Source organism: Erithacus rubecula, assembly GCF_903797595.1.
Source record: "Erithacus rubecula genome assembly, chromosome: 3".
NCBI classification, from domain to species: Eukaryota; Metazoa; Chordata; class Aves; order Passeriformes; family Muscicapidae; genus Erithacus; species Erithacus rubecula.
The window spans coordinates 79620520-79643674 of NC_136689.1; the positions used below are offsets into that span (position 1 = coordinate 79620520).

Below are 23155 nucleotides of genomic sequence, written 5' to 3' on the forward strand. Positions count from 1 at the left end.
AAATTTAATGTTAAAGTAGTTTGCATTTTTTTTTAAACATCTTTGCTCAGATAAGGTTACTGGAACACCATCACACAAAAACCCATCTCTCATGCGTATAAAACAAGATCCCGTATGCAGTTCAGGACATATCCAGCATAACTTCTTACTAGCTGAAAGAATAATGCAGTGTCTGAAAAAAAACAGGCAACAGAGGAATATTCAGCCAGCCAATACAGGGATAGTTTTTACTTAGGTATTTTGCCCACATAGCCTCTATGATTTTCGTAAGTACTTCTTAAGTCAGGACTGTGACAGTACTTTAACCATTAAGAACACAATCTCCATCTGCAGTACATGATGTACATGCAGATACAAGTAACATCCTGACTCTTTTGGTTTTTTTTAATAGAACTTCCTTCAACATATAGACAAATCAGTATCTCCATTTCCTTCTGGCTTCTTAAAGAATTTGGATTCCCAACAGCTTCACAGCACCTAGCAATCTCCTGTAACATTTTAAGATGCCTTTTAATCAAGTTTTTCACAAGACAATTTTACAGTATTTATGGAAATGCTGGGAAAGAAACTTGTTGATAAGCTATAACTGTACTCTTACCTAATATAAGATGGCAAAGATTAGAACACAGGAATGCAGAAGAGAGGCTACTTGTACTTGCTATACTATCCAAGTTGCTAATTTTAACAGCCTGGAGGACCCTACCATTTACTGATGTTATTACTGCTAAGCACAGCAAGCATCTGCTGCTTAGAGGCTGAACTACTGCAACAGAATTAACATCTTCTGTTTATCAAAAATCTGTCCCTTCTACTGTTTTAGGAAAGGCAGTCACTCTTCTAATCTCTAGGTTAAAATAACACTTAGGTGACATTCTCAGACTTTTGCAATGTTTTTCTTCAAAGGCAGGTTTCTAAGAAAGGAGATAATTCATTTTACTCATTTACTGCAAACATTATTATACATAAGACTGACATTACTTCAAGGACCAACTTCAATGCAGTGAAACAAAATTTTTAGAGATCATCAACAAACTAGAAGGTAAATTAAGACCTACAGAGACTTTGTTCCCTCAAGTAAGCATCTGGCTCCTTTTCAACATGACTATGTGCTACTAAGCACATTAATTTATTCTAAATGAGCAGACAGAAACATGATTGCATCTTTTATGTGGAAGAACTAATGCTTTTTAAAAACATTCTCTACTTACTTAGAACGAGTATTTTACTAGCTGAAGGCTAACACATCATCCAAGAATCCTTATAAAAGGAAAGAATAGATGCCACAGTTAAAGCATTAGGGTGCAACACTAGGGGTGTGTAGGAAACAGAGGTAAAGAAATGGGGAGGTACAGGCAGCATCTCAAAAGAGTCTCTCTTGAAATAGAAGTTACAAGTCACAGAATACATTCCTTCCATGAAGCATGAATTCCAAAACACGTGACTTCACTGTATTGAGACTAAATGGCGAAATGCACATCAGTCACTGCAAGTATTTTGGAAATCTGTTGAACTGTACCTTCACCTATGACTAGGGCAAAGCACGATTGCATTATCATGGAAATGCAAGTGAAATCTTACACTACAACAATCAAATGCTTTCAATAGTTGAAATCAGTCAGTCTTACAGTCTAAATCAGGAAGACAGTTCAGTGAAATAAAGGAGGAGATATATATAGTTATATAGATAATATACACAGAGAAAGACAGGGAAAGAGTGTGTGAAAGCAATAATGCATTCTGAGACAGACTTCTCCCAGCATGATCTAAGATTAACACATCTGCAAAATACAACTATGATGAAGAGATAAACTACAATTCTTTGCAGTCCCACTCACAACACCCAACAGATGCTTTTACCTTTGTATACTAGTCCTCCTCAACACCAGTAAGGCTCAGGCAGTACCTCTCTATGCCCTATGCAATGCTCTCTCATCTTACAGAGGAGAGAAACTATGAGAACAGTGCTGCATTCACAGACTGTACCACTGCACCAAGTTAGTCTTACACTAACACTATTCAGACAGCAATTATCTTCGTCACTGTAATTGCATGGAAGGCAGCAAACTACAATGACTGGCAGAATGAAAAAAACAAAATCTCAACTATATAGAACTTGTGAATCAGAGCTGTGAAATGTTTTACAGACAGGTACCCTAAATTCAAATAAGAATTGAGTTTACTTTTCAAGTTAGCTATGAAGGAGAGATTGGAAGAAGGAAATACTTTGTTCTCATCCACAAAACAGAGTAGTTTAAAAAATATATTGTACCTTTCCCACAAGAGATCATACTGTTCTTATTTCCTCTCTAAGCTTTCTCTTTGCTCCACCATCATGCAAGTCAGAGCCCATCCTAACTTTTGACCAAGTTTCTTGACAATTAGATTTTACCTCTTAGGAGCACCTTTACAATTGATGCACTCAAGAACTCAGTTTGTTGGACTGATTTACACTGCAAATTTCCAGACCTAAGTAACAGAATCTTTCTGCATTTTGAAGAAGATCAGAAACTAATCTATTTTTGCAAACTATGTCAATCCAATAAAATTCAACCAATTACCTTATTAATGTCTGGATGGACTTGGAAAAAAGCTGCACCTTAAAAAACAAAAAGTAAGCAGATGCATATCTCCAGTTTAAAACATGGCAATGAGGTCCACTTTGTAAGGTTCTGAAGTGCATCACTCCTGACTTTGACTGATGGACTTCCCTACAAGAAAACATCAACATTTGTTGCACTGGTGAAAGAGGATGCCATATGTTAAACCTCAGAACTGAATCAAGCTTGCTATGCCAATAAATAGAACCACTAAAAGCCCAAATTCCTGTCTTAATACCCTTCTTTTCCAAATGCTCAAAGATAGCAAGCGATTAACATCCCAGACAAGCCAGACTGCAACAGCGAAACATATTAGTGATGACAGACTAATTATGCCCATGTAGATCAGGTATTCATGACATCAGGTTAGCCATTGAAACATTAAAGAGCAGCAACTCTTGACATAATTCTGAGCAGCAGACTAACTCAAAATTTACCCATCAAAGCACTACTGGCAACAAAACCTTCACATTCAAAGTCAGCATCTCTGCAAGGTAAAAAAAACAAGACTTTTCTAGATTTAAGTACTGCTGCAGTTTGCCACATAATAGAGGGAGCTCCTTTAAAATCATAACCAAAAGAACAATGTGTTTCAGAGACTTCTAAAGATATCACACTGATTGCTTAGTGTGCATCACAAATCAGGTTTTGGGGGGGGAAAAAAAGAGCTCTTAGTACTTCAGCATAGGATTCCACTAGAAGATGTCTGCAGAAACCCTGAAGTCACGTACAAAGCAGGAAAAGAGGATTGGAAGATTAAGGATATCAAAAACGATTACAAGGAACAACTTAACAAGATGCAAAGCTATGATTGAGAAAGGCTAAACTAGTTCAAGTGCTCAAAAACCTGCTTCTGTTAAGTGAATTAAGTGATCAGTACAGAGAAAGTTAAGTGATCCCAATGTATGATATGTAGAGAAGCTAGTATTCAAGTTTTTTTTAAATTCCTCAACGACTTCCCTGATCCACACCTATAAAGGGAGAACTTGTCCCAAACATTTTAATAGAAAATACTTCACAGCAAAACCTATTCCTGGTAATTCAGTATTCACCAAAAGTCACACTCACTCAATACTGCATTTGTAGCAGAACAATAAGAACTTATCTTTCTTTTTTTTTAATTTAAAAGGATTAACTTTGACATACAAAATAGTCAAAGTAGTCTAAAGTAGAATGAGTGCAATAAACGAATAGGTATGACTATATCAAGATGCTAACATAGCTATCATAAATAGAAATAGTGTCTTATGGAAAAAAAAAATCCAGAGCTACTTGGAAGAATCAGAAAACCACATAGGAAAATCTACTATTTTCCTGGATTCCCAAATGGCATTTGACAACAGCCCCATACACCCTTATGCAGGCTTGTGAAGAGACTAAGCTGACATGAAATGAGGGGGAAGACCCTTCATATAGATAAAGAAATGTTTTAAACAGGAAACAAGAAGCTGTAACTCTTTGTTTCCATATTAAAGGAAGATAACAGGTGAAGCCCCAAAGCACAAAAATATCAGGCAAGTCCCATGTTAGCAATCAGGAGACAAAGTACAAGACAGAACAAGATAGTCCAAGCTGCAGGAATACTGTGAGACTATCACAGGTGTGGTTCATGTGAGTCCCAAAGACAGAGATTGCAAAACAAAGAGGAGAAACATCTACAGGCAGGAAACAGTTTCAATATAAGAAACTATTTAACAGACTAGTAACAAAGAACTGTCAGGTCATACAACCTTCTCCCTCCTCCTTTTTCAAATCCTCTGCAAAATGCACTCACAGTTTGCCTCTGTAATACACAGACCTGCAGCTGGCAGCCACTACAACCCTAGTGACAGCTTCAGGATAGAAAAAAAAAAAAATCATTACATAATGCATAGCTTTATTGAGGAACATCTTCCCACAGATCATTGCTAATCCCAGAACATAAAAGACCAAGGCAAGACACAATCATATACAAAATCTACAATAAGTGCAACAATGCACTGCCTATAGCCCAGGTAGTCCAAGAACCACAGATAATTTAAAGCTGGGCGATGCTTCCAGGAAATGCCACAAGCTCATGCTGATATATTCTTTTCCCAATATCTGGCATTGGCCTCTAAGGGTCTCACCCAGTACAGCTGTTGATGTTCTTAGTGCCAGCTGTCTCTACTGCCAAATCCCAACAACTGGCAAAAACACCATGAAGCTGATGCCAGGATTAAACTGCTCCAAACATGTCCCATTCTCCTTTACACACAGATGTGAGCACCTGTCATGCAAGGCCTTCTCATGTTTTACTACTCTAGTTCTGTCTTTCTGACCTCTAGTACCTCTGAGCCTACTTTCGCCAAAACATTCCTTTCATTCCACTCCCCAAAGCATCAGTCTCTAATTCTACACTAGGTATCCACTTCACATGGAAACTTTGTGCTCTACCAAGGCAGCTTACTCGACCACAGAAAAAGAGATGTTCTGTTCTTCTGACAATTTATCCAGTAGCTACGCTGGAACTTTCCTTGATACCAACCTTTAGGCATGAAAACAACCCATTTAACTACATCCTGATGCTCTGTCCAAAAATTTACTATGACTAACAGGCAACTACTTCCACACACTCCAGCATGCGCTGCCTAGTTCTACCATGACCCTATAGCCAAGCAAAATAAGAATTGAGTGTACCAGGCCAGCACAACCTGCTTCTTACATTAACACCTTCACAAGTGTCCACCTAGCACCACAGATAGCACACACCAAGGATTGGATAGTAATATGGGTGAAGCATAGCCCAGTATGTTGATTCTTTACTAGAAGGTGCTGAAGCAAGACAGCACTGCTAAGCACAGGGAGAAGTAAAGAATAACCACCCTTGGGAGGCCCCTAAAGCCCTTACAAGAGCTGGACATCTCACTGCAGACAGTAAAGGCTTCAGAGCATTTCCAAGTCTACATTCTTTCAGCTCAAAGTACCACAAAATTTGTAGAAGGGGCTGACAATGTGGCATGCCCACACATTAATTTGTATCTGACAGCTCTGACAGCAGGAGAGTAAGAAGCAAGGGTCGACAAACAAGCAACTGGAGCTATGCACAGTCTTGGATGCAATGGATTTTTAATAGTGCACTGCACTAAACTGTAATTAAATTTATCAAAAATGCACTAACCCTCTGTAATAATAGAGTTAGAAACACTGCATACAGACAAAGATGGCCTAATATAATCTTAGCTGCCGGTGCACCACCATATCTCTGGACAACGCTTTATGTGCACAGTAACATTCAGCTGCAAACTGGTAAACACTGAAGCAAGTCTTCTGTGGAAGCACTGTCACAAGCTCACCTTGCTTATGAGAACTCTCCCCAAGTACCTGCTGTAGTCATCAGAGAATGCTGCCCTGAATCCTCCTTCAGCATAAGGAAATGCAGAGGTCTTGGTGCTCTTGTACTCTATGGCAGAACTTGTGTGTCATTATCAAGAAAGAGTTAAAGACAACAGCTATACAGAGGAAAAAATGAATGCAGGAAGCCATCAGACACCATGCAACACTAATTAGTCCAGGCAGAACACCATTCCAATGTATCATAACAGTTCTGGTATCCAAATTAATCCTCAACAGGCCAGTTCTGTTGTTTCTGCACAGCACTGTAATGTGCCAAGCAGATATGCCAGGTATTTCAGCACTAATCTCATTCAACATCTACAATTAGACTGAACACTTAGCTGAAAGTATTAGGCAGAACAGATTCATACTGTTAAAAATGCTTTAATTCTTTAGTTACTTCGTTAAATTCTTATTAAGAAGCAAAATAATTAAATCTGATGTGATTTTATACTACTCACAAGCTATTAGCTACATCTTCAGAGAAAGCCTGTGCATCCAAACAAAAGCAGTAGAGGCCTTACCAAAAAGTTTAGAATAGTTTGATGCCATCTTTTGAATATTCAAGCACTTTTAGGGTCTCTGGATACTTAAATTACTCAGATACATTTAAGATACTGACTTTACAGAAACAGAAGGCATTTGCTGAACAAAGAATGCACACCCTATGAGGCTAGATGTAGTTTTAAACCATGAGAGGATACTTTAGAGTATCAAGAAATAAGATATGGTTCTAGACATCAGTCACAACAGCTTAAATTAACCTCATAATACTAAGGACGCTTCTCTGCCTTGCATCTGAAATCATTTTGTCATCTGTAGTCCTAAACTAAACCCAGGCACACAGGAATTTACACTGTTGCTATATTAATGACTCTGTTGAAGCACTGGAATAAATATGGCTTCAATCGCTCCACTCTTTACCTTCCAGAATTCTGTACAAGCATAACATGGGACAATCTAGTGCATCCAAAAGCATAGCTTTAGGATGAAATCTAATCACACACAGCTTTTTACACTTCTGTTTTATGGGAAAAATGTCCTTTACAAAGACTGTCATGTTGCTATCAAAGTAGTGAAAGCATGAGGCTACTGGAGGAAAAAAAAAAAAAAGAATGCTGTATATAAAACAGAGGAGAAAACAGTGGTTATACAGTATTCCTGAACACCACCACACCCACCATCACAAAGCCACTGATTACGAGCAGTGCTACAGACCATCCTCAGCTCTGGATGAGAAAGGAGAGCACAGTACTGCTTCAAAGCACGCAGGCAATTCATCAGAAGTACAGCTGCAGCCTGGGAGAGGGCTACCAGAGATTACCCTGCTTACTCTGTTACCAAAAGACAATACAGTAACACTGTGAGCCACTGCGTATCACTTGGAAATCGCAGCATGTTGTAGAAAAGCATTCTTTTACGAACAACATTCACAGCAGAGTAAGCTCTACCACTCATGTACAGGGTAAGCATAAGAGCCCCTACGACCAAGTCCTTCTCCCTATAATCAATGCCCAAACTAGACTGCAGCTGAAGATTTTTCAGGATCACATTTTTCAACAGTTGCATGTACCAGTACAGCAACACTGAAGATGCTGTGTCAACAGATGATGCCTTATCAAAGTGATACTTCCAGGTCCCAGCTGACAGTTCCAGGGAACAGCAGGCAACTAGAGAAACATAAAGGGTCCCAAGAAACTCATTGTAGGGATCAGCCCCCACCCCAGCCTTTGCAGTGCACTTTTATTTGAATTGCCAAATAACAATAACACAGCAGGCCTCAGGAAAAAGTTAAGCTCACCACTAAACAGGAATTACTGCAGAAGATAGATAGATAGATAACTAAATCCACTCCATCAGTGACAGTATTCTTATATCAATCATGCCAGCCCTAACAATAAACAGAAAATTGTTTAAGAGTATACACTTGTCCAAGATTCACCTTGGGTTACAGAACTCAAACTTTAAGGCAGAAATGCTTGTCATATTTAGGTCTATGGTTTCAATATTCATGCTCTCCTTCAGCACTAGTTAGTTCCCTGCTACTTTAAGGAATGCTCTGGAACTACAGGATCACACATACTGCAGTTACTGATATACCACTGCCAGAATCAGGTCCCACTTTTGCAAGAGAGATCCTTGACAGATCAGGAAAAACAACGTCCATTTTCAAAGATATTTAGCAAAAAACTTGTCATTAACACATCAGAAAAAGAACATTACAGAACTGAATTGTGCAAGTGAATCTCAGCTAACCATTTTTTGGTGTATGGATTCTCTATAAACTCTTACTTGAAGGGAGGCATGGCCACTATTACAGGAAAGAGAACACAGAAGGAAAAATGAAGATATGTGAATGGTATAGGTGGTGCTGCCTAACAGCTACAGGACACAACTTGCAATGCTTGGATTTGATTCCCAGGTTTCCATTTGCCATTGACCTGCTGGGTGAACTCAGGCTGCTCCTTTCTCCACCTGCCTGGAGATCTTAGTCACTTACACTGAGTTGACTTAAACTAAAAAGTTAACTCAGTGCCCTACTGCATCTCTACAACAATAAAAAAACTCACACTGTTTTAAAGATACTATTGGAACTTGAGACATACAAACATCTTCATATAGGACTCAAAGTTCCTAGCCCAAGACACTTCTTTAAGATTCGAATTCTAGCTTCCTGTAAGAAATTCACATTTTCAGTGCCAGTCCAGAATTAAAAAAGCAGTAGGCACAAGTTTTGTCCTCTCTCTCGGGGTTACAGCTTGCAAAAATAGAACATTAAAAATGTATTTTAATACTTCATAACTTTTAACATACTCAGCACCTGACAGCACTACACAAAAGAGAAGACACTGTCCTTAAGTTAAATCTCACTTAAAAATCCCCAGCTCATACCCTGTTATCTTTAGCTATTTCCCTTCTACAAATATGCAGTGCCTTTATTCAAAAGGCATCCAAGGGTCTTGATAATAGGATGTTCCAAGTAACTATTTTTGAAGTGACATCAGAAATCTGCCACAGTCAGTCAATGTAACTAGCACTTTTTCCAAGAATAAAATAACCTTAACTTTAGAAAGCAACATTTCCCCCTGATTGAAATTTGACAGGTGAAATGCAGCAATCTCACAGAGCATCCCAGATACGCTTTGTTCAATTTTAGTCCCTTCTCCATGCCAATCAGATCAAACTGAATACTCAGCCTTACTAATCACCATTATATATAAGCTATGGCTTACAAGAAAGGGTAAGCGTCATAAAAGTGTTCTCTTCAAAAAGACATGATGTCTGTACAGATATTAGCTGGCTCAACCTACCCTAGAGCTAAAACACACTCGAGAGAAATGTTCTAAGACCACACTGACTTTCATGCCTAGCTCAGGCAGAACCTGGCAACTCCCTTCTAAGTGATGCCGCTAACACTCCCCAAGCTAACCAGCTTACTGCAGCCTAAGCAGAAGCATTTAAAAATTAACGCAAGGGTTCTGAGCTCCTCTGAACCGAAACCTTCCACTCCCCCCTTACAATCTGAATTGACACCTGGTAGCTCTGCCAAGCATCCTGCACACATCCTTCCTTCAATTATTGTAGGTGACCTCTGATAGTGGCCTGACAACTTCACCTCTCAACCTATTACAAGGTTAAGGCCTAAGTCCCTGTATCTACGGGTTCCCTGGCACTGCGTGAATCGCCGCTTCGGCCAAGAGCCACCCATCCGGCACAGACCAAGGTGATTTATAGAAGGGCACGGGTTTGTGCCCCGCCATCCCCTACCATCTGCTCCAGAGGAGTTCATGTGACCCCCAATCCGCCGCCCCCTTCCCGGAGGGGCCGCAGGAGGCGGCCGAGGCCCCCCTTCCCTCCGGGGCTGCAGCAGCCCCCGGGGCCCCGGCTGCTCACCCCTGCACGCCCGGGCTGTATTTCCTGCTCTTCCAGGGGGTGCCGGGGCTCTGCAGCGCTGGCTGAGGCGGCTGCCGCTGCTGGTGGGGGGAGTTGCTGCCGGCGACGCCGCGGCTGCCGGAGAGCAGGTAATTCATCCCATAGGTGCTGGCTTTATTCTCCCGTTTCCTGCGGCCCGGGTGGTACTGGTGCTGCTGGGGAGAGGCCGGGGGCGGGTGCGGGCTGCGCGCCGGGTGCGGCGGCTGGTGGTGCCCATTCACAGCGTTCACTTTGTTCTCGTGGAAGTTAAAAAACTCCCCGGGTCCGGCCCCGCTGCCCAGCAGCCCGGGAGGAGCCACCGCCACCGCCCGGGGGCCGCCGGAGGAAGAGGAGGAGCCGCCGCCTCCGCCACCGCTGCACGATCCCGAGGAGGAGAAGCCGGGGCTCTCGGTGCCGGACTCCACCGACGAGCAGGAGGACGAGGAAGACACGGAAGGCGACTTCTGCAGCCGCCGCCCGCCCTCGCCGCCGCCGTTCACCGCCGCGGGGCCGCCGGGGACGGCGGGCACCAGTCCGGTCAGCAGGGCCGGCGGGGAAGGCGAGGGCGAAGGCGGCGAGGAAGAGGAGCAGCAGGCGCCGGGCGCCCCTAGGCGCACGCAGCCGTGCCCGCGGGGCGGAGAGGCGGCGGAGTCCAGCGCCGGGGAGTTGAGGCAGAGGTAGTGCGGGAAGCTGGCGCCGCCCCGGCCCCCCACGCCCTGCGAGGTCTCCCAGATCTGCATCCACAGCGCATTCGCGGGTCCTTTCTGCTCGGGCTGGATCCAGGCCACGCGGGGATCCATCCACGCCCGCCCGCCGCCGTCCCTCACCGCCCGGCCAGAGCTCCGCGCCGCCGCCCGCTCACCGCCCGCTCGCTCGGCCCGGCAGCGGCGCTAGGAGCGGCCCGGCAGCAGCGGCATGTGTCGCGGCGAGGAGGGAGCGAGGGAGGGCGGCGGAGCGGCCGGAGGCAGAGCCGGGCCAGGCGAGCGCGACTCGGGAGGAAGCGAAGGCGGCGCAAACTGTACCCGGCGCTGCCCGGAGCGCTCCGCTCGCCGTTCCAATGTGGCGTGTCCCCCTCGCCAGGGCCAGAACAGGCACTGCGCATGTCCCGCAGATTTTAAACCTTCACCGGAGACGGCCGCCCTGGCAACCGCACATGCGCGGGAAGCGGGAGGCGGACGGGAGCCGGGAATGCTCCCCGCGCCGGCGCGCGGCGGGCCGGCTGTGCCTCGGGCCGCCGGCAGCTCCGAGACTCCCGGGGGCTCGGAACGGGGCGGGCTGGGAGGCACCGGCGCGGTCCAGCCTCCCTGCTCTAGCAGATGCATCCCAGAGCACGTGGCACGTTCCGGACAGTTCTTGAATATCGCCGGTGAGGGAGACTCCACGACCTGTCTGGACAGCCTGTTCCAGGGTGTAGTCACTCACACAGCAAAGAGGTTCTTCCTCACGTTTGGGTAGAGCTTCTTTGCAGCAGTTGCTGCCCTTTAGTTCTTGTCCTATTGCAAGAGGAGCCCGACACCTTCAGACACTTGCAGGCATCCATGAGGTTCCTGCTCACTTGTCCTCCCCTCATCTCCGTGAGGGGCTGGTGCAGCCGCAGCCCTGCCTCTGTGTTGGTTTCTGCGTTGTCTGACCTCTCCATGCCACAGCTCCTCCCTATGGAGAAGTGTAACCTAGTTCCCACAAAAATAAAAGGGCGGATTTTCAGCACTAATACAGAGGAGAAGCAAGTGCAGGCAAACCTGCTTTGGAGAGGGTGAGCAGTGGAGGGTGTGGGGCTGAGCAGGGCCACTCCAGCCCTGGGGGAAAGGGGAGGCCTGGGTGATGTGTCCAGCAGCACCAGGCAGTTCATGGCCAAGGGAAGGCTTTCCTTGGATTGGCAGCACCACAAAGCACCCCTTTTCCACTGGGTACTTCAGCTCTTGCTGGGCTGGAGTCCAGGACTGTGCACAGGACAGGGAGACAGTGCCTGTCCCAAGGGATGTCTCTAATAATTGGGTTTTGTGTGCAGTGATCACTCAGTAAAACACATACTGCTGTTGGAACGGGATCAGACACAGACACAAAGTGGTCTGAAGGTGGCTTTAACAGCCAGCCTCCCAGAATGATGTCCATAATGGTTCTCTTTCTAATCCAGTGATTTGCCTGTTTCCTTGAGCAGTTTCAGCATGCATATGGATAAAGTGTCCTTTCCTGAGGCACCCCCAGAAATTCCTGCAGCCTAGGACTCTCCAGACTGTTCAGTAGAGCCCTTAACCTGACTGCAGAGCAGCACAGATAAGAGTTGTACATTCATAAATCCAAATACTATCAGAGAATCCTGGTTAGAGCAGCCCTCCAATGCAGTTGCACAGTTCTTGAATGAGCTAGCTGCCGCATAAGGTGAGAAAAGGAGAGGTCCTGCTCTCCATAATCCTGCTAATTCCTTTCTGTGCTGCTTTGCACAATCCCTGATATTGATCAGTGAGCCAATTTAACTTGTTAATTCAGAGAAGACTGCACTTGGAAGAAAAGTAATAGTTCTCAGCAGTTCATTTTGAATTAGCTTACTTTGTGACCAGAGCTGGCACTAAGGAGGGGGTGGAGAGAGGGTGAGAGAACACGATTCATTTGTTAGGAAAGGATAGCTGTGCTTGATCTAGTTGTGTTCTTGAACTATACCCTTAGACTTCAGAGCAAGGGAAATTGGTGACAGCCTAACGTTTATTACAGGAAGTAATTTAGAAAAAGCAGGTCATTAGCTTGTTCTTGTTAAGAAATAGGCCTGTTTTCAGGACTAACAGCCAAAGTACACTTAAAAGTACACAATCAACTAACCAAACCCAAACCACATGAAAGAGCTATTAATTATATCTGATGTAGGAGTATGTTCACCACAATTTCTTGCATGGTCACTGAAGTGTTCAGATCTTCAGCAGAGATTCCTGTTTACTGATAGCAGTCCTTGGTTTTATGGTTCATTTTCCAAAGGATTTTTGATTGTTTTGTTTTTTAATTGAACATGAAAGAAGACAAATAAACAGGCCCTTCTACTCTGTCTTTTTATATAAATGCTGTAGGAAATAGACCAGAGAATTACACTGTCTCTTCTTTTAGCCCTGAATAGTTTGCATTGCTGCCTCTATGATGGCCTGGGTACAGCAAGGAGAGGTGAGGATCTGTAGTATTTCCCCAAGCATGGCTGCTGTGGTATGCTAATAATTGGAAGAGTTACTTTGTAGATCTCCTGTGAAATACTGAGAAGGCTAAGGCAGCTACAAGAGGCCACAACTCAGCCTTTTTATTTCCCTGTTTTGATTTTTCATACACCCAGTAAAGATCACATTTTCAACCTGCTGAGTTACAACTCTTAAAATAAATGAGTACTGATCAGTGTTTTCATAGGCTCATAGAACCACAGAGTGGTTTGTACTGGAAGGAATCTTAAAGATCATCTAGTTCCAACCCTCCTGCTATAGGAAGGGACACCTTCCATTAGACCAGGTTTCTCGAAGAGATAGAGGGGGAAACAAAAAAGACACAATGGCCAATCTTATGGACACCTTTCCAAGCTCAACAATTTCATGACCTCTTTTATTTATTTCCTTCCCTGCCCTGCTGCCATCTTTTAAAAGCTGGCACTTTCAAGAGGGCCTGATTTCCCTCTTTGCTAAAATTATCTCCAACTTCATTTTCAGGCCTAAGTGGTAGAGACCACTGCTTTTTTAGAGACAGTAACTCAGAAACAGCTTTTGAATGAGGAGAGACTCTTACCAATCCCAACACTGTCTTGGAAGAGGCTAGGCTGTTTCCTGAAGTAGCCACAGAGAGAGTTCTCTCTCACTGGCTTAAGATGTGTTAGACAGAATTTCTGAAGCTGAAGTAGGGCCTTGTCAGCTCGTTGTATGGGTTCAAGGCAGCAGATACCATGTAAGTGTAGTAGAGAACATGGGCTGGATGGGTAGGCACACTGTGCTTGAAGGTCCACATTTTAATTATTTGGAGAAGAAAGAAATCTCTGAGAAATCTGTAAGCAATGGTTTGATAATACACCAATTCATTTGTCTATCTCATGATGATTTGTCAAACTTGTGGCACATCACTGAAATATCTCTGCAAATAAAGGTGTTACATGTTTCCTACATAAATGTGTACAATACAGAGAAATAATTCCTGCTGGTCTGTTGTGGCACAACAACAAGAAAAATTGTCATCTTCTAACATCAGCTTTTTCTCTCCTCTGTTTCTAGCCTCTCCAGTGAGAAATCTAAATAAAGCATGTTTCTAATCTTGTCTTCTTAAAGTGAGAATTTCCCTCTAAAAGTAGCAAATGAGAACTTCCTCTGCAGGGATTAATTTTTTTAAAAGTTTGGTTGATTTTAATTCAGCTGTCCTTTACTGGGTGAAACTCCACACTGAAGGTAAGATTCTCACAATGTTTCAAAGTCAAATACAGTTTGGATCATAAGAAAAATATCTTTTATTTTCAATAAAGCTTCCTTCCCACTGTTGAATTTGTGAGGGTGCAAGTTATGAAAAGTCTCCCTCTATACTTAGCACTGGTGAGGCTGCACCTTGAATCCTGTGTCCATTTCTGAGCCCCTCAAATCAGGAAGGACATTGAGGTGCTGGAGTGAGTCTAGAAAAGGGCAGCAAAATTGATGAAGGGTCTAGAGCATGAATTTCATAAGGACTGGCTGAGGGAGCTCAGGTTATTTAGCCTAGAGAAAAGGAGGCTCATGGGTGACCTTATCACTCTTTACAACTTCCTGAAAGGAGAGTACAGCCAGGTAGGGGACTGTGTCTTCTCCCAGACAACCAGTGACAGAATGAGAGGACACAGCCTCAAGCTGTGCCAGAGGAGGTTTAGTTTGAACATCAGGAGGAATTACTTCAAGAAGGGGGGCTAGACATTGGGATGGGCTGCCCAGGGAGGCAGTGGAGTCATCATCCCTAGAGGTGCATAAAGGAAGACTGGACATGAAATTTTGATTTTGGACCATATGACCTTGATTCTGGCCACCCACAATCACACTGTAAGCCCCTGATGCATCACCTCCTTCATGCTCACCATTGTGGGAGTCCAGGGTTTTTCCTGGCTCCTTTGGGGGTGCAAAAACCCCCCTGGCAGACCCCTCAGAAACCCCCGAGTGCTGCCCAGGAGCTGCAGGGGCTGGATTTGGCTCCTTGGGAAAATCTGCCCACGCTGAGAGAAGAGACACAGAAAAGAATGATGAGTAGAGTGTAAATTAGATTGTTAAAATGTAGTATAAGTAGTTTTTTAGATTGTTTATATTAAGGGCCATGTGGCCAAGATGGAAGACCCTGGGTGTGGTGGACTTCTTCCTCCTTCTTCTTCATGTCATCCATGTTGAAGGTGCACCCTGGGAACCACAGATTGGATGGGAGAAAACTGGACATTGCAAAGAGGTTACATGGCATTGGGGAAAGTTTGTAAATATTGTATACGTAGTTTAGGGTATAAAGACCTTGGCTCAGCCCTCTCAGGGGACCTTTCTGCTATGGTCAACCTGCAGAGTGGACCTGTGCCGGGCTGCCAGAAACTTTTTTAAGATAAGACAAATAAACAGCCCCAAAACAACACAAGGTCGTCTCGAGCTGCTTTCTTGTCGGCGCCTCCGAGAGAACCAGACTTTTTACCACCTCCATGCCCTCTCTGGAGAGGTCTCAAGCCTGAAGAGACCCTCAGAGACGGGACAACCATCTCTGATCTCCTTTGTAGCCTTTCTGGCCCATAGCCATTCACTTAAGAGCTGGACTCAATGATCCTTAAGGGTCCCTTCCAACTCAGAATACTCTGTGGTGCTGTGGTGGGATGGATGGAGAAGGCACAGAGACTAGGGATCAGCAGTATATCTGACCACACTTGTACCTGAGGAAGGCAGGAAGAGGAAAGAACTGAACAAATCAAGTTCTCAAGCTAGATGGGGTGTGAGAGAAAGGCTGTCTCACCAAAGGAGGTGCATCTCTAGCAAGTGACCTTCAGAGTGTGCTAGTCACCAGGAGATAGTGTTGGGGAGGAGGTAACAGGGAGACAGTTTCCTTAGCTGCACTATCATCACTTTTTTTTCTCAGTAAACACATTCCTGAATGGGAGAGTGAAGATACAATTTTCATGTCTCAAATGTAGCTGATCACAATGGAGTCACAATTAGAAATCCAGAACACCAGTTTCTGGTTCTTACAAGGTATGATTTGGGGCAATCTTTTAATCTGTTGTCTGGAAATATGGAGTTTTACCTTCTGCAAAATGGCTTGTATCTCCCATTAAAGAAGACTGGGCATGAGTACACCTGAATGGGCTTAAATGATGTTATTTTTTCTCCATTAAATCTTCTACTTGGCTCAGTCCTTTCTCTCTTCAAGGCTCTATGTCCTCTTCTAATGAACAGTAAGCATCAGCCAAATTTAGGTTGTTGAACCTCATATGCAGAGCCAATGGGAGGACACAGCCTGGAACAGCTGTCAACCACCAGCCATCTCCTCTTCCCACCCTGTCTTCCTTGCTCTTACAAGGATTGCCAGCCCCATGTCAGAGCAGCTGAACACATGATAAATCAGCAGCTGAACAGCTGCAGCTTCCAGCCAGGCATGCTTCTGCGCATGGAAATCCCTTTCCAGCTGCCTACATGGAATAGCTGTGTGGTAAATGGAGAAAGCATGGGAGGCGGCTCACAGGCCATTCCGTTCTCTTGGCATTCGGGCAGTGGGAGAGGGTGCACTGACAGCCAGGTGTGACTCTTGCCTCACACTGCCGGATGTGTGTCAACGCTCCCGGCGGGAGCTGTGCCTCGGAGACCTTTCGTCACTCTGTGCATGCTGTGGATGTGCAATACTACGACAGGAGCGAGGTAAAGGCGCCGCCTTGACATTCCCACAGTCTATTTCCATTGCTGTATTTGGGACTCTGATACGGATTACTTTCAAGAGTCTGCTTTGTTATGAATGTTTATATTATCTTGTTGTACAGTAATTCAATACTTAACACAGAGTATTTTTACAGTATTCAGTGGCATATTTAATTCCTCTGTATCAAGGATGTTCTATGAAAGTTTTAAAGTTGTTCTTGTGTTCTGTTTTGTTTCTTTTAATCATTTAGAGAAGGTTTGGGAGCATGCAGGTTTTGGAAGGTTTTTTTCTTTAACTCAGGGGTTAGGAATTCTGCCTTTTAGACTTCTCACTTTTCATAAGAGAGGATGCCCTGCCAGCAGTAACATTTAATTGAAGACAAATTTCACAGACTTACTTTCTTCAAAGCTTTATTTAGACATGAAATTAAATTGTGATAACAAGCACAAAGAGGGTTTTAAGAATGATTTTAGCTGTAGAAAATATTCTATGAGAGAGATCATAAACAAATGAAGTTTATGCTAAATACCTATAAAGCTTTTGAAAGTACTGTTCTAAGTACGATTGAAGAGCAGTATGAAACCAGATGCTCTGTCTTCCTGTCCCGGTTAACACAGAGCCCTGCGTAGAGTTGCTTTTGTCAGAGGGGTTCTTGCCTATGAATGACATGTTGAGAGAATATATTAAGGAGACTGTAATGAAAGTTCATAGGAATAAACTGGATTTCTCCCTTACTTGTGTTTGCAATCTAGGTGATCCCAGGATCATCTTTAAGTCATCAATCTCCAGGCTGCTGTGGGAGGACAGATGAGGGCATGCAGAACCTCCTGTGTGAATCCTGGCAGAGGGAAGGGATCCCAACTCACAGTGTGGTTGTACATGCACTAATGTGGAAAGAATAAGTTGATCTGACCTATAAGTAATGCATTGTTCCCCCTAGGAACAATATTAGAAAAAAAAAATTCTTTCTTCATATCTGCTGGATGTAGGCTTTCTGCTGGGGAGAGCACGAGGGGACAAGCTGTGAGAAAGCTGATGTAAAAGTCACTTAGTGAGGATGTATCCTGGAACCCTGATTGACCATGTTAACATGGCAACCAGACAGGGCACCAGCTGCTTCTGTACTAGACCTGGAAGGATCATCTATGCATAGCAGAACAACTGTGGTTAGAATTAAGGTTACGTCAGATGTCAGCAAAAACTATCATTGTGAAAGATGTAGCCCACTTTTATTAGATTCTATGGTAGATCAAAGCCATATTTGATCTTGTACAGATTTCAAGAAGATAATTTCTCTTGCATGGTCAACTGCCTAAGTATTTATCATTGGTTCATCCTGCCCCTGGGTCCTCACCTATCGGCAGCACAGGCACATACCTACACGCATTCGCTCTTTACATAGAAACTGCTCTATTGCAGTGCACCTCCCCCTCCTTAAGTATATCTAGTCCTGCATCTCTACCTTCAAAGCTATTATTTTAAACTGTTCTTGGGCCACAACTAAATCACTTGGACATCTCAGGAAGGAGATTTCCAGAAGAGAAACAGCTTTTTCCTGATATAAAAATGCTGAGCTGAGCTGTATTTCCATTGGGCCATGGATAAGTTAGCAGAGAAATACAGAAGATCAAAGGAGAGCAACACTTTTTGGCAGGGTTTTTAGCTGAAGTTGATGTGCAGCAGCTGTAGGATAGATTAGATAGGGACTGATAAGAAAGCATAATATGGTTTAGCTGGTCCTTCAGAATGAGGATAGGAACAAAGATAGGAAAAGCACGCATCGGTAAGAGAATATGGCTGGCAATTTTATTTGATGGAGAGAAATATCTGGACTAGAAATAAGGGAGGCAAAAGAGGTGGAGTGTGCAGATGCAGGTGTTGACCAGAGGGCCAGGAAAACTATCAGAGTGAAGGGTCATCAGTCAGCACACACATGTCCATTTGCTCTTTGAAGGACCTAAAATCAAGGCCAGGAGCCAGAAGAGTACTCAGGCACCTCTCTCTCTCCTCTAACTCTCTTACACCAAATACTCCTATGGATCCTATCCTGTGGTTCAATACTGGAATTGTATAGCACTTTACAACTTCCTCTGCCTTCCTTGAGATGTAAAAAACAGCTTCATCATCAGTTCTTTCCAGTGCATGGACAGACTGTGGTCAGACATCAGCTAGGACTTCTCAGGACTTCTTCAGCTCATCAGTGCCATTTCACCTTGGGACCTTACACACATGCAGTCTGACAGAAATGCCTTTGGGATCCTGAAGGCTGTAGATGAACAGAACATGCCTGGGCATTCCAAACCCCCCTTGTAATGGAAGTGCCAGTATCTCTTGTCTGTGGGTATCAGCAGTGAATCCCAGAATTGTTTAGATTGGAAAATACATGCTAGAACATTGAGTCTGAGCTTTCACCTAGCACTGCCAGGTCCACCAATAAACTGTGTCCCTGAGTGCCACATCTTCATGTTTTAAATACTTCCAGAATCCCTTCAGGGAGTGAGCCCTTTGTGAATCTACCAGTTCCCCAGGCACCCTGTGCCAATGCTTGACAATCCTTTCAGTGAAGAAATTTATCCTAATAGCCAATCTGAACCTCACCTGGTGCAGATCGAGGCCTCGATGTCCTGTAACTTATTACCTGGGAGGAGAGACCGACTCCCACCTGGCTACACCCTCCTTCCTTTCAGGCAGTTGTAGAGAATGATAAGGTTACCCCTGAGCCTTCTTTTCTCCAGGCTAAATAATTCTAGCTTATTCAGATGCTCCTCACCAAAATTGTGGTCCAGACCCTTCCCCAGTCCATTGCCTTCTCTAGACTTGTTCCAGCATCAATGTCCTTCTTGTAGTGAGGAGCCCAGAACTAAACACAGGATTTGAATACTCACCACTGCCTAGCAGATGGGGAGGATCACTGCCCTGATGCTGCTGGCCACACTATTTCTGATATAGACCTTCTTGGCCACCTGGCACAGTTTGGCTCATGTTCAGTTGACTGTTAACAAATACCCCCAGGGCCTTTTCCAATGGAGAGCTTTCCAGCCACTCTTCCCCCAACCTCTGGTGCTGCAGGGGGTTGTTATGATCCAAGGGCAGAACCAGCATAGAGAACATGATAGTTATCTGCAGTGGCAGTTTCCATTCCACAACCATGCAAACTGAGTTAAGGTGTCTGTTCATAATATCAGTCTCTAATATCAGCAGACATGGGCTTCACAGTAAGTCTACAACTCTGAGCTCCTGGGCTCATGGGGACATGCAGGTAACATTGAAGAAACAACATTCATTTATTGTAGTGAGAGCAGAAAAGACATGAGGAAGGAAGAGTGAAATGTCAGCATTGAAACAGATAAGGATTTCTGATTGCCTGAGGTTACTGTGCTTAGTTTAAGATAGCAGAATATCTGTTGCTGCATCCTGGCAGGTGATGGGCCGGAACAAGGAAGGCTGCCACTCCTGTTGCCATGTGCCAAGATGAAGCTCCCATGTAGCTTTGTGATGGGGCAGCTTTGCTTTTACCCTTTTACACTTTTTTCAGTGGTGAATTTTTTTTCAAATTCACCACTGGCTCAAAGCATCCAGAAGCATGGAAACAACTCCAGATTCCTGCAGTGAGGCTTCACAGGCTGGTGATGTGCTCCACTGAGTCCTGGTGTACAGGCAGTTCATTGAGGATTCTAGTGCTTCTCAGCTGAGTGAGAGGTCTGACAGCCCAGCAGCCAGGAGCCTGCCTTGGCTGACCTGGCCTCCATCCAGTACTACAACTCAAATTGAAGATCTTTGCCATAGTTGCTGACAGATGGCACTTGCAATGGGATAGGTTTTCCTTGCAGAGCCTCCTGCAGACCTCATGGTGTTGTACTGACTGATGCCATCAAGCAGATAGGTAGAGTATTCATTCTACTCACAGAAACATAAAAGTTCAGCTTTTTTCTTTTGATATGGTAGCAAGGATGCTTGGACCTCCTTCTCATGAGAAACAAGTTAATTTGGACACAAGGCAGATGTGTTGTGGTTCCACTCCTGCCTGGTGGGACCTGGAAGGGCTCTTTCCATCACCAGGCTGTAGCTGTTTGCTCATTCAGAGTTGCCTGGTGATAGCTGCAAAGCTTATCCCAGCTGGTTCCTCATGGGGCGGTGACAGACATGGTCCATGAGACTTATTTTTGTTGGATGGAAATAATCTCTTGATCACGTACTCAGAAGGTGACAGTAGTTAACACAATGTAAACACCAGTCTTTTTAGGATTATCTCAGAACCTGGTAAAAGCATGTGGCTACCAGTGCAGGAAGTTAAGATCGGTACTGCCAACAAGTCTTCCATGGTGGAAGAAACAAAATGCATGGAATGAATCTCTTTTGCAATTTCTGCATTTAATTTGCTCAGTTCACATACCACTAGTTAATCAGACTAGCCATATAGGCAACTCTATAGCAGTGATTCTGAGCATAAATCCATGCTACTGCCCTTTCCAACTGCACACTATATCAGTTAGTGGTTGAAAAGTGCTTCTCTGAAAACTTTGTTGCCATTCTATTGTAAATGCTTCTGTTGATTCCTTCCCTTGTTGATGGTGTAGATCATACCTTGCAGAGGTGATCCTTTCTGAGAGTAGTGTTTTCATAGGGTGCTGTATCAGCCAATTCTTACGTGATACAGTCATCTTCCTTCAACTCCTCGTTTGTACGGACTGACCAGTCCCTCTGCCCTCTAGTGGGGACCCTCTTGTGGTCCTTCTCTTCCATATCTTACCTTTTAGAGCCATACACAGTATCAGTCTGTACCCCACACTACCCAGTGAGATGCTTCAGGAGTTCCATTGCTTAAATCTATGGCTGACTCCTGGCTGTGAAATGCAAACCCCTTCAGTCTTCCCTTTAACTGGGTCTGTTAGGGGTAGACAGGAGAACATAAAAGGATCTGTCCTGAAGATGTGGAAGCTGCCTTTTTCACCTTTTGCCCTGTATTTCTTCCTTCTGTTTTCTGTTTTCAGCATCCTTGTGACAAGTGAAACCCTTTCCCTGCCCTGTGTGGTATGTTTCCAGTTGAGGACATGTTACTGTTAACCATACATCACTTGGCCTTGCAATGAGATTCTATTGCCTGGTGCTGGCCTGGAAACCATCTGTTACTACTAGCAATGGCTCTGGCATAGGGCTAGGAGACAATGTGGAAGTGGTTTGACCTTGATTATACCATTTATAAGATAGACAGCTCTGCTTCAGCTTTCTGCCCAGCTGCAATGAACAATTTCTTGATATTTTTACTGCATGGCATAATTCTTTGCTGGGCCTGATTCAAACTCTCACATTTAGTTTGAGCTCTCTCATTTGGGCCACATGGAAACCAGCAAGAACTACAGACAAAATGTTTTGATCTCACAGGAACTACATCTGCAGTTACCCACAAGGAAAAAGAAATGGTCTGTAATGTCTCAGGGCAGATCTCATCTATCATCCTGGTAAGTTTCAAATTGGATCTGCTAGAACAAAATATTTACAGTATACATTAGAGAAGATAAAACCTTTTCTAGATCAAGTAGAGCTCTGGAAGAATGCCCAGCTTTGCTGCCAAACAGCTGGCCTTGCTGTTGGACAAAGAGTAGGAAAAGGCAGTATGTCTTTCTGGAAGAATCTGTACAGAGGCTAACAAAAGTAAGGGGCCTTGTGCCGGAAAAAAAGATTACCTGTCGTCTTCAGAAGTATCCATTTGAAATCCTTACTGGAGAGCCTTTCAGGAAACTGATTTACTTAAAATGAAATCCCATTCAAAGGCTGTTGTTTAAAATACATTTTGAGATACATGTTCCTAGACTGAAAAATATGGTCTTATGGAAAGCAATCTCTATAAACAATTGAGCTCTGCTTTGTATTTTTTATTTTCCTCTACATCTTATGCTACAGTCATCTACTTTAGAATATATTTAAATTGCAAATAACTGATAAATGTAGAACCCAACTTTTCTGGTCAGTACCAGCATTTCCCTTCTGCTCCTCCTGTAAACAGTGCTTTGAAAAAATTCACCAGCACAAACACAAACAATTCTATGATAAAGAGTTTCAATATTATTAAAAGAAAAACCAAAAAACCCAAACAAAAACCCAAACAAACAAACAAACAAAAACCAACCAAAAATACAAAACACAAAAAAAACCCCATGTCCCAAAGTAAAACTTTGCTCTGGATAAGCAAACTTTTTTCCCCAGGAAGGTCTCTAGGATCCTGTTATTATCAGTTCATGAGAAAGCCTATAAATTCACTGTGTATAAAACAATGTTACATTAATAAATCATTGAATGGATTCTTTTTTCCTGGGTGTTGTGTTGTGTTTGTTTGTTTTAGCTGAATATGTTTAGTGAAAATCTGAAACAAGAACAGACTAAATATGCCAGTAGCCAGGATGAAGCTGCAGGCCTCTCAGAATTTTACATTTCCAAGTGCTGTGGAG

The 23155-nt window shown here is 43.7% G+C and overlaps 2 protein-coding genes across 9 annotated transcripts in view; one reads left to right on the top strand and one right to left on the bottom strand.

Annotated features, from left to right (window-relative positions):
• The window catches only part of TENT4A (terminal nucleotidyltransferase 4A), a 57840-nt gene extending 46761 nt beyond the window's left edge, over positions 1–11079 (bottom strand). For 3 of the 8 annotated variants that reach the window (XM_079301161.1, XM_079301157.1, XM_079301156.1), the window contains exon 1: positions 9846–11079. In XM_079301161.1, coding sequence (XP_079157287.1) covers positions 9846–10663 — 818 coding nt within the window. In that variant the 5' untranslated portion in view covers positions 10664–11079. The remainder of the gene's footprint in view (positions 1–9845) is intronic. The other 5 variants (XM_079301163.1, XM_079301159.1, XM_079301160.1 and 2 more) reach the window with 3 other exon arrangements.
• The window catches only part of MED10 (mediator complex subunit 10), a 111995-nt gene continuing 99251 nt past the window's right edge, over positions 10412–23155 (top strand). The window contains exon 1 of the mRNA XM_079301187.1: positions 10412–10424. The gene's annotated coding sequence lies outside the window, so the exon portion shown is untranslated. The remainder of the gene's footprint in view (positions 10425–23155) is intronic.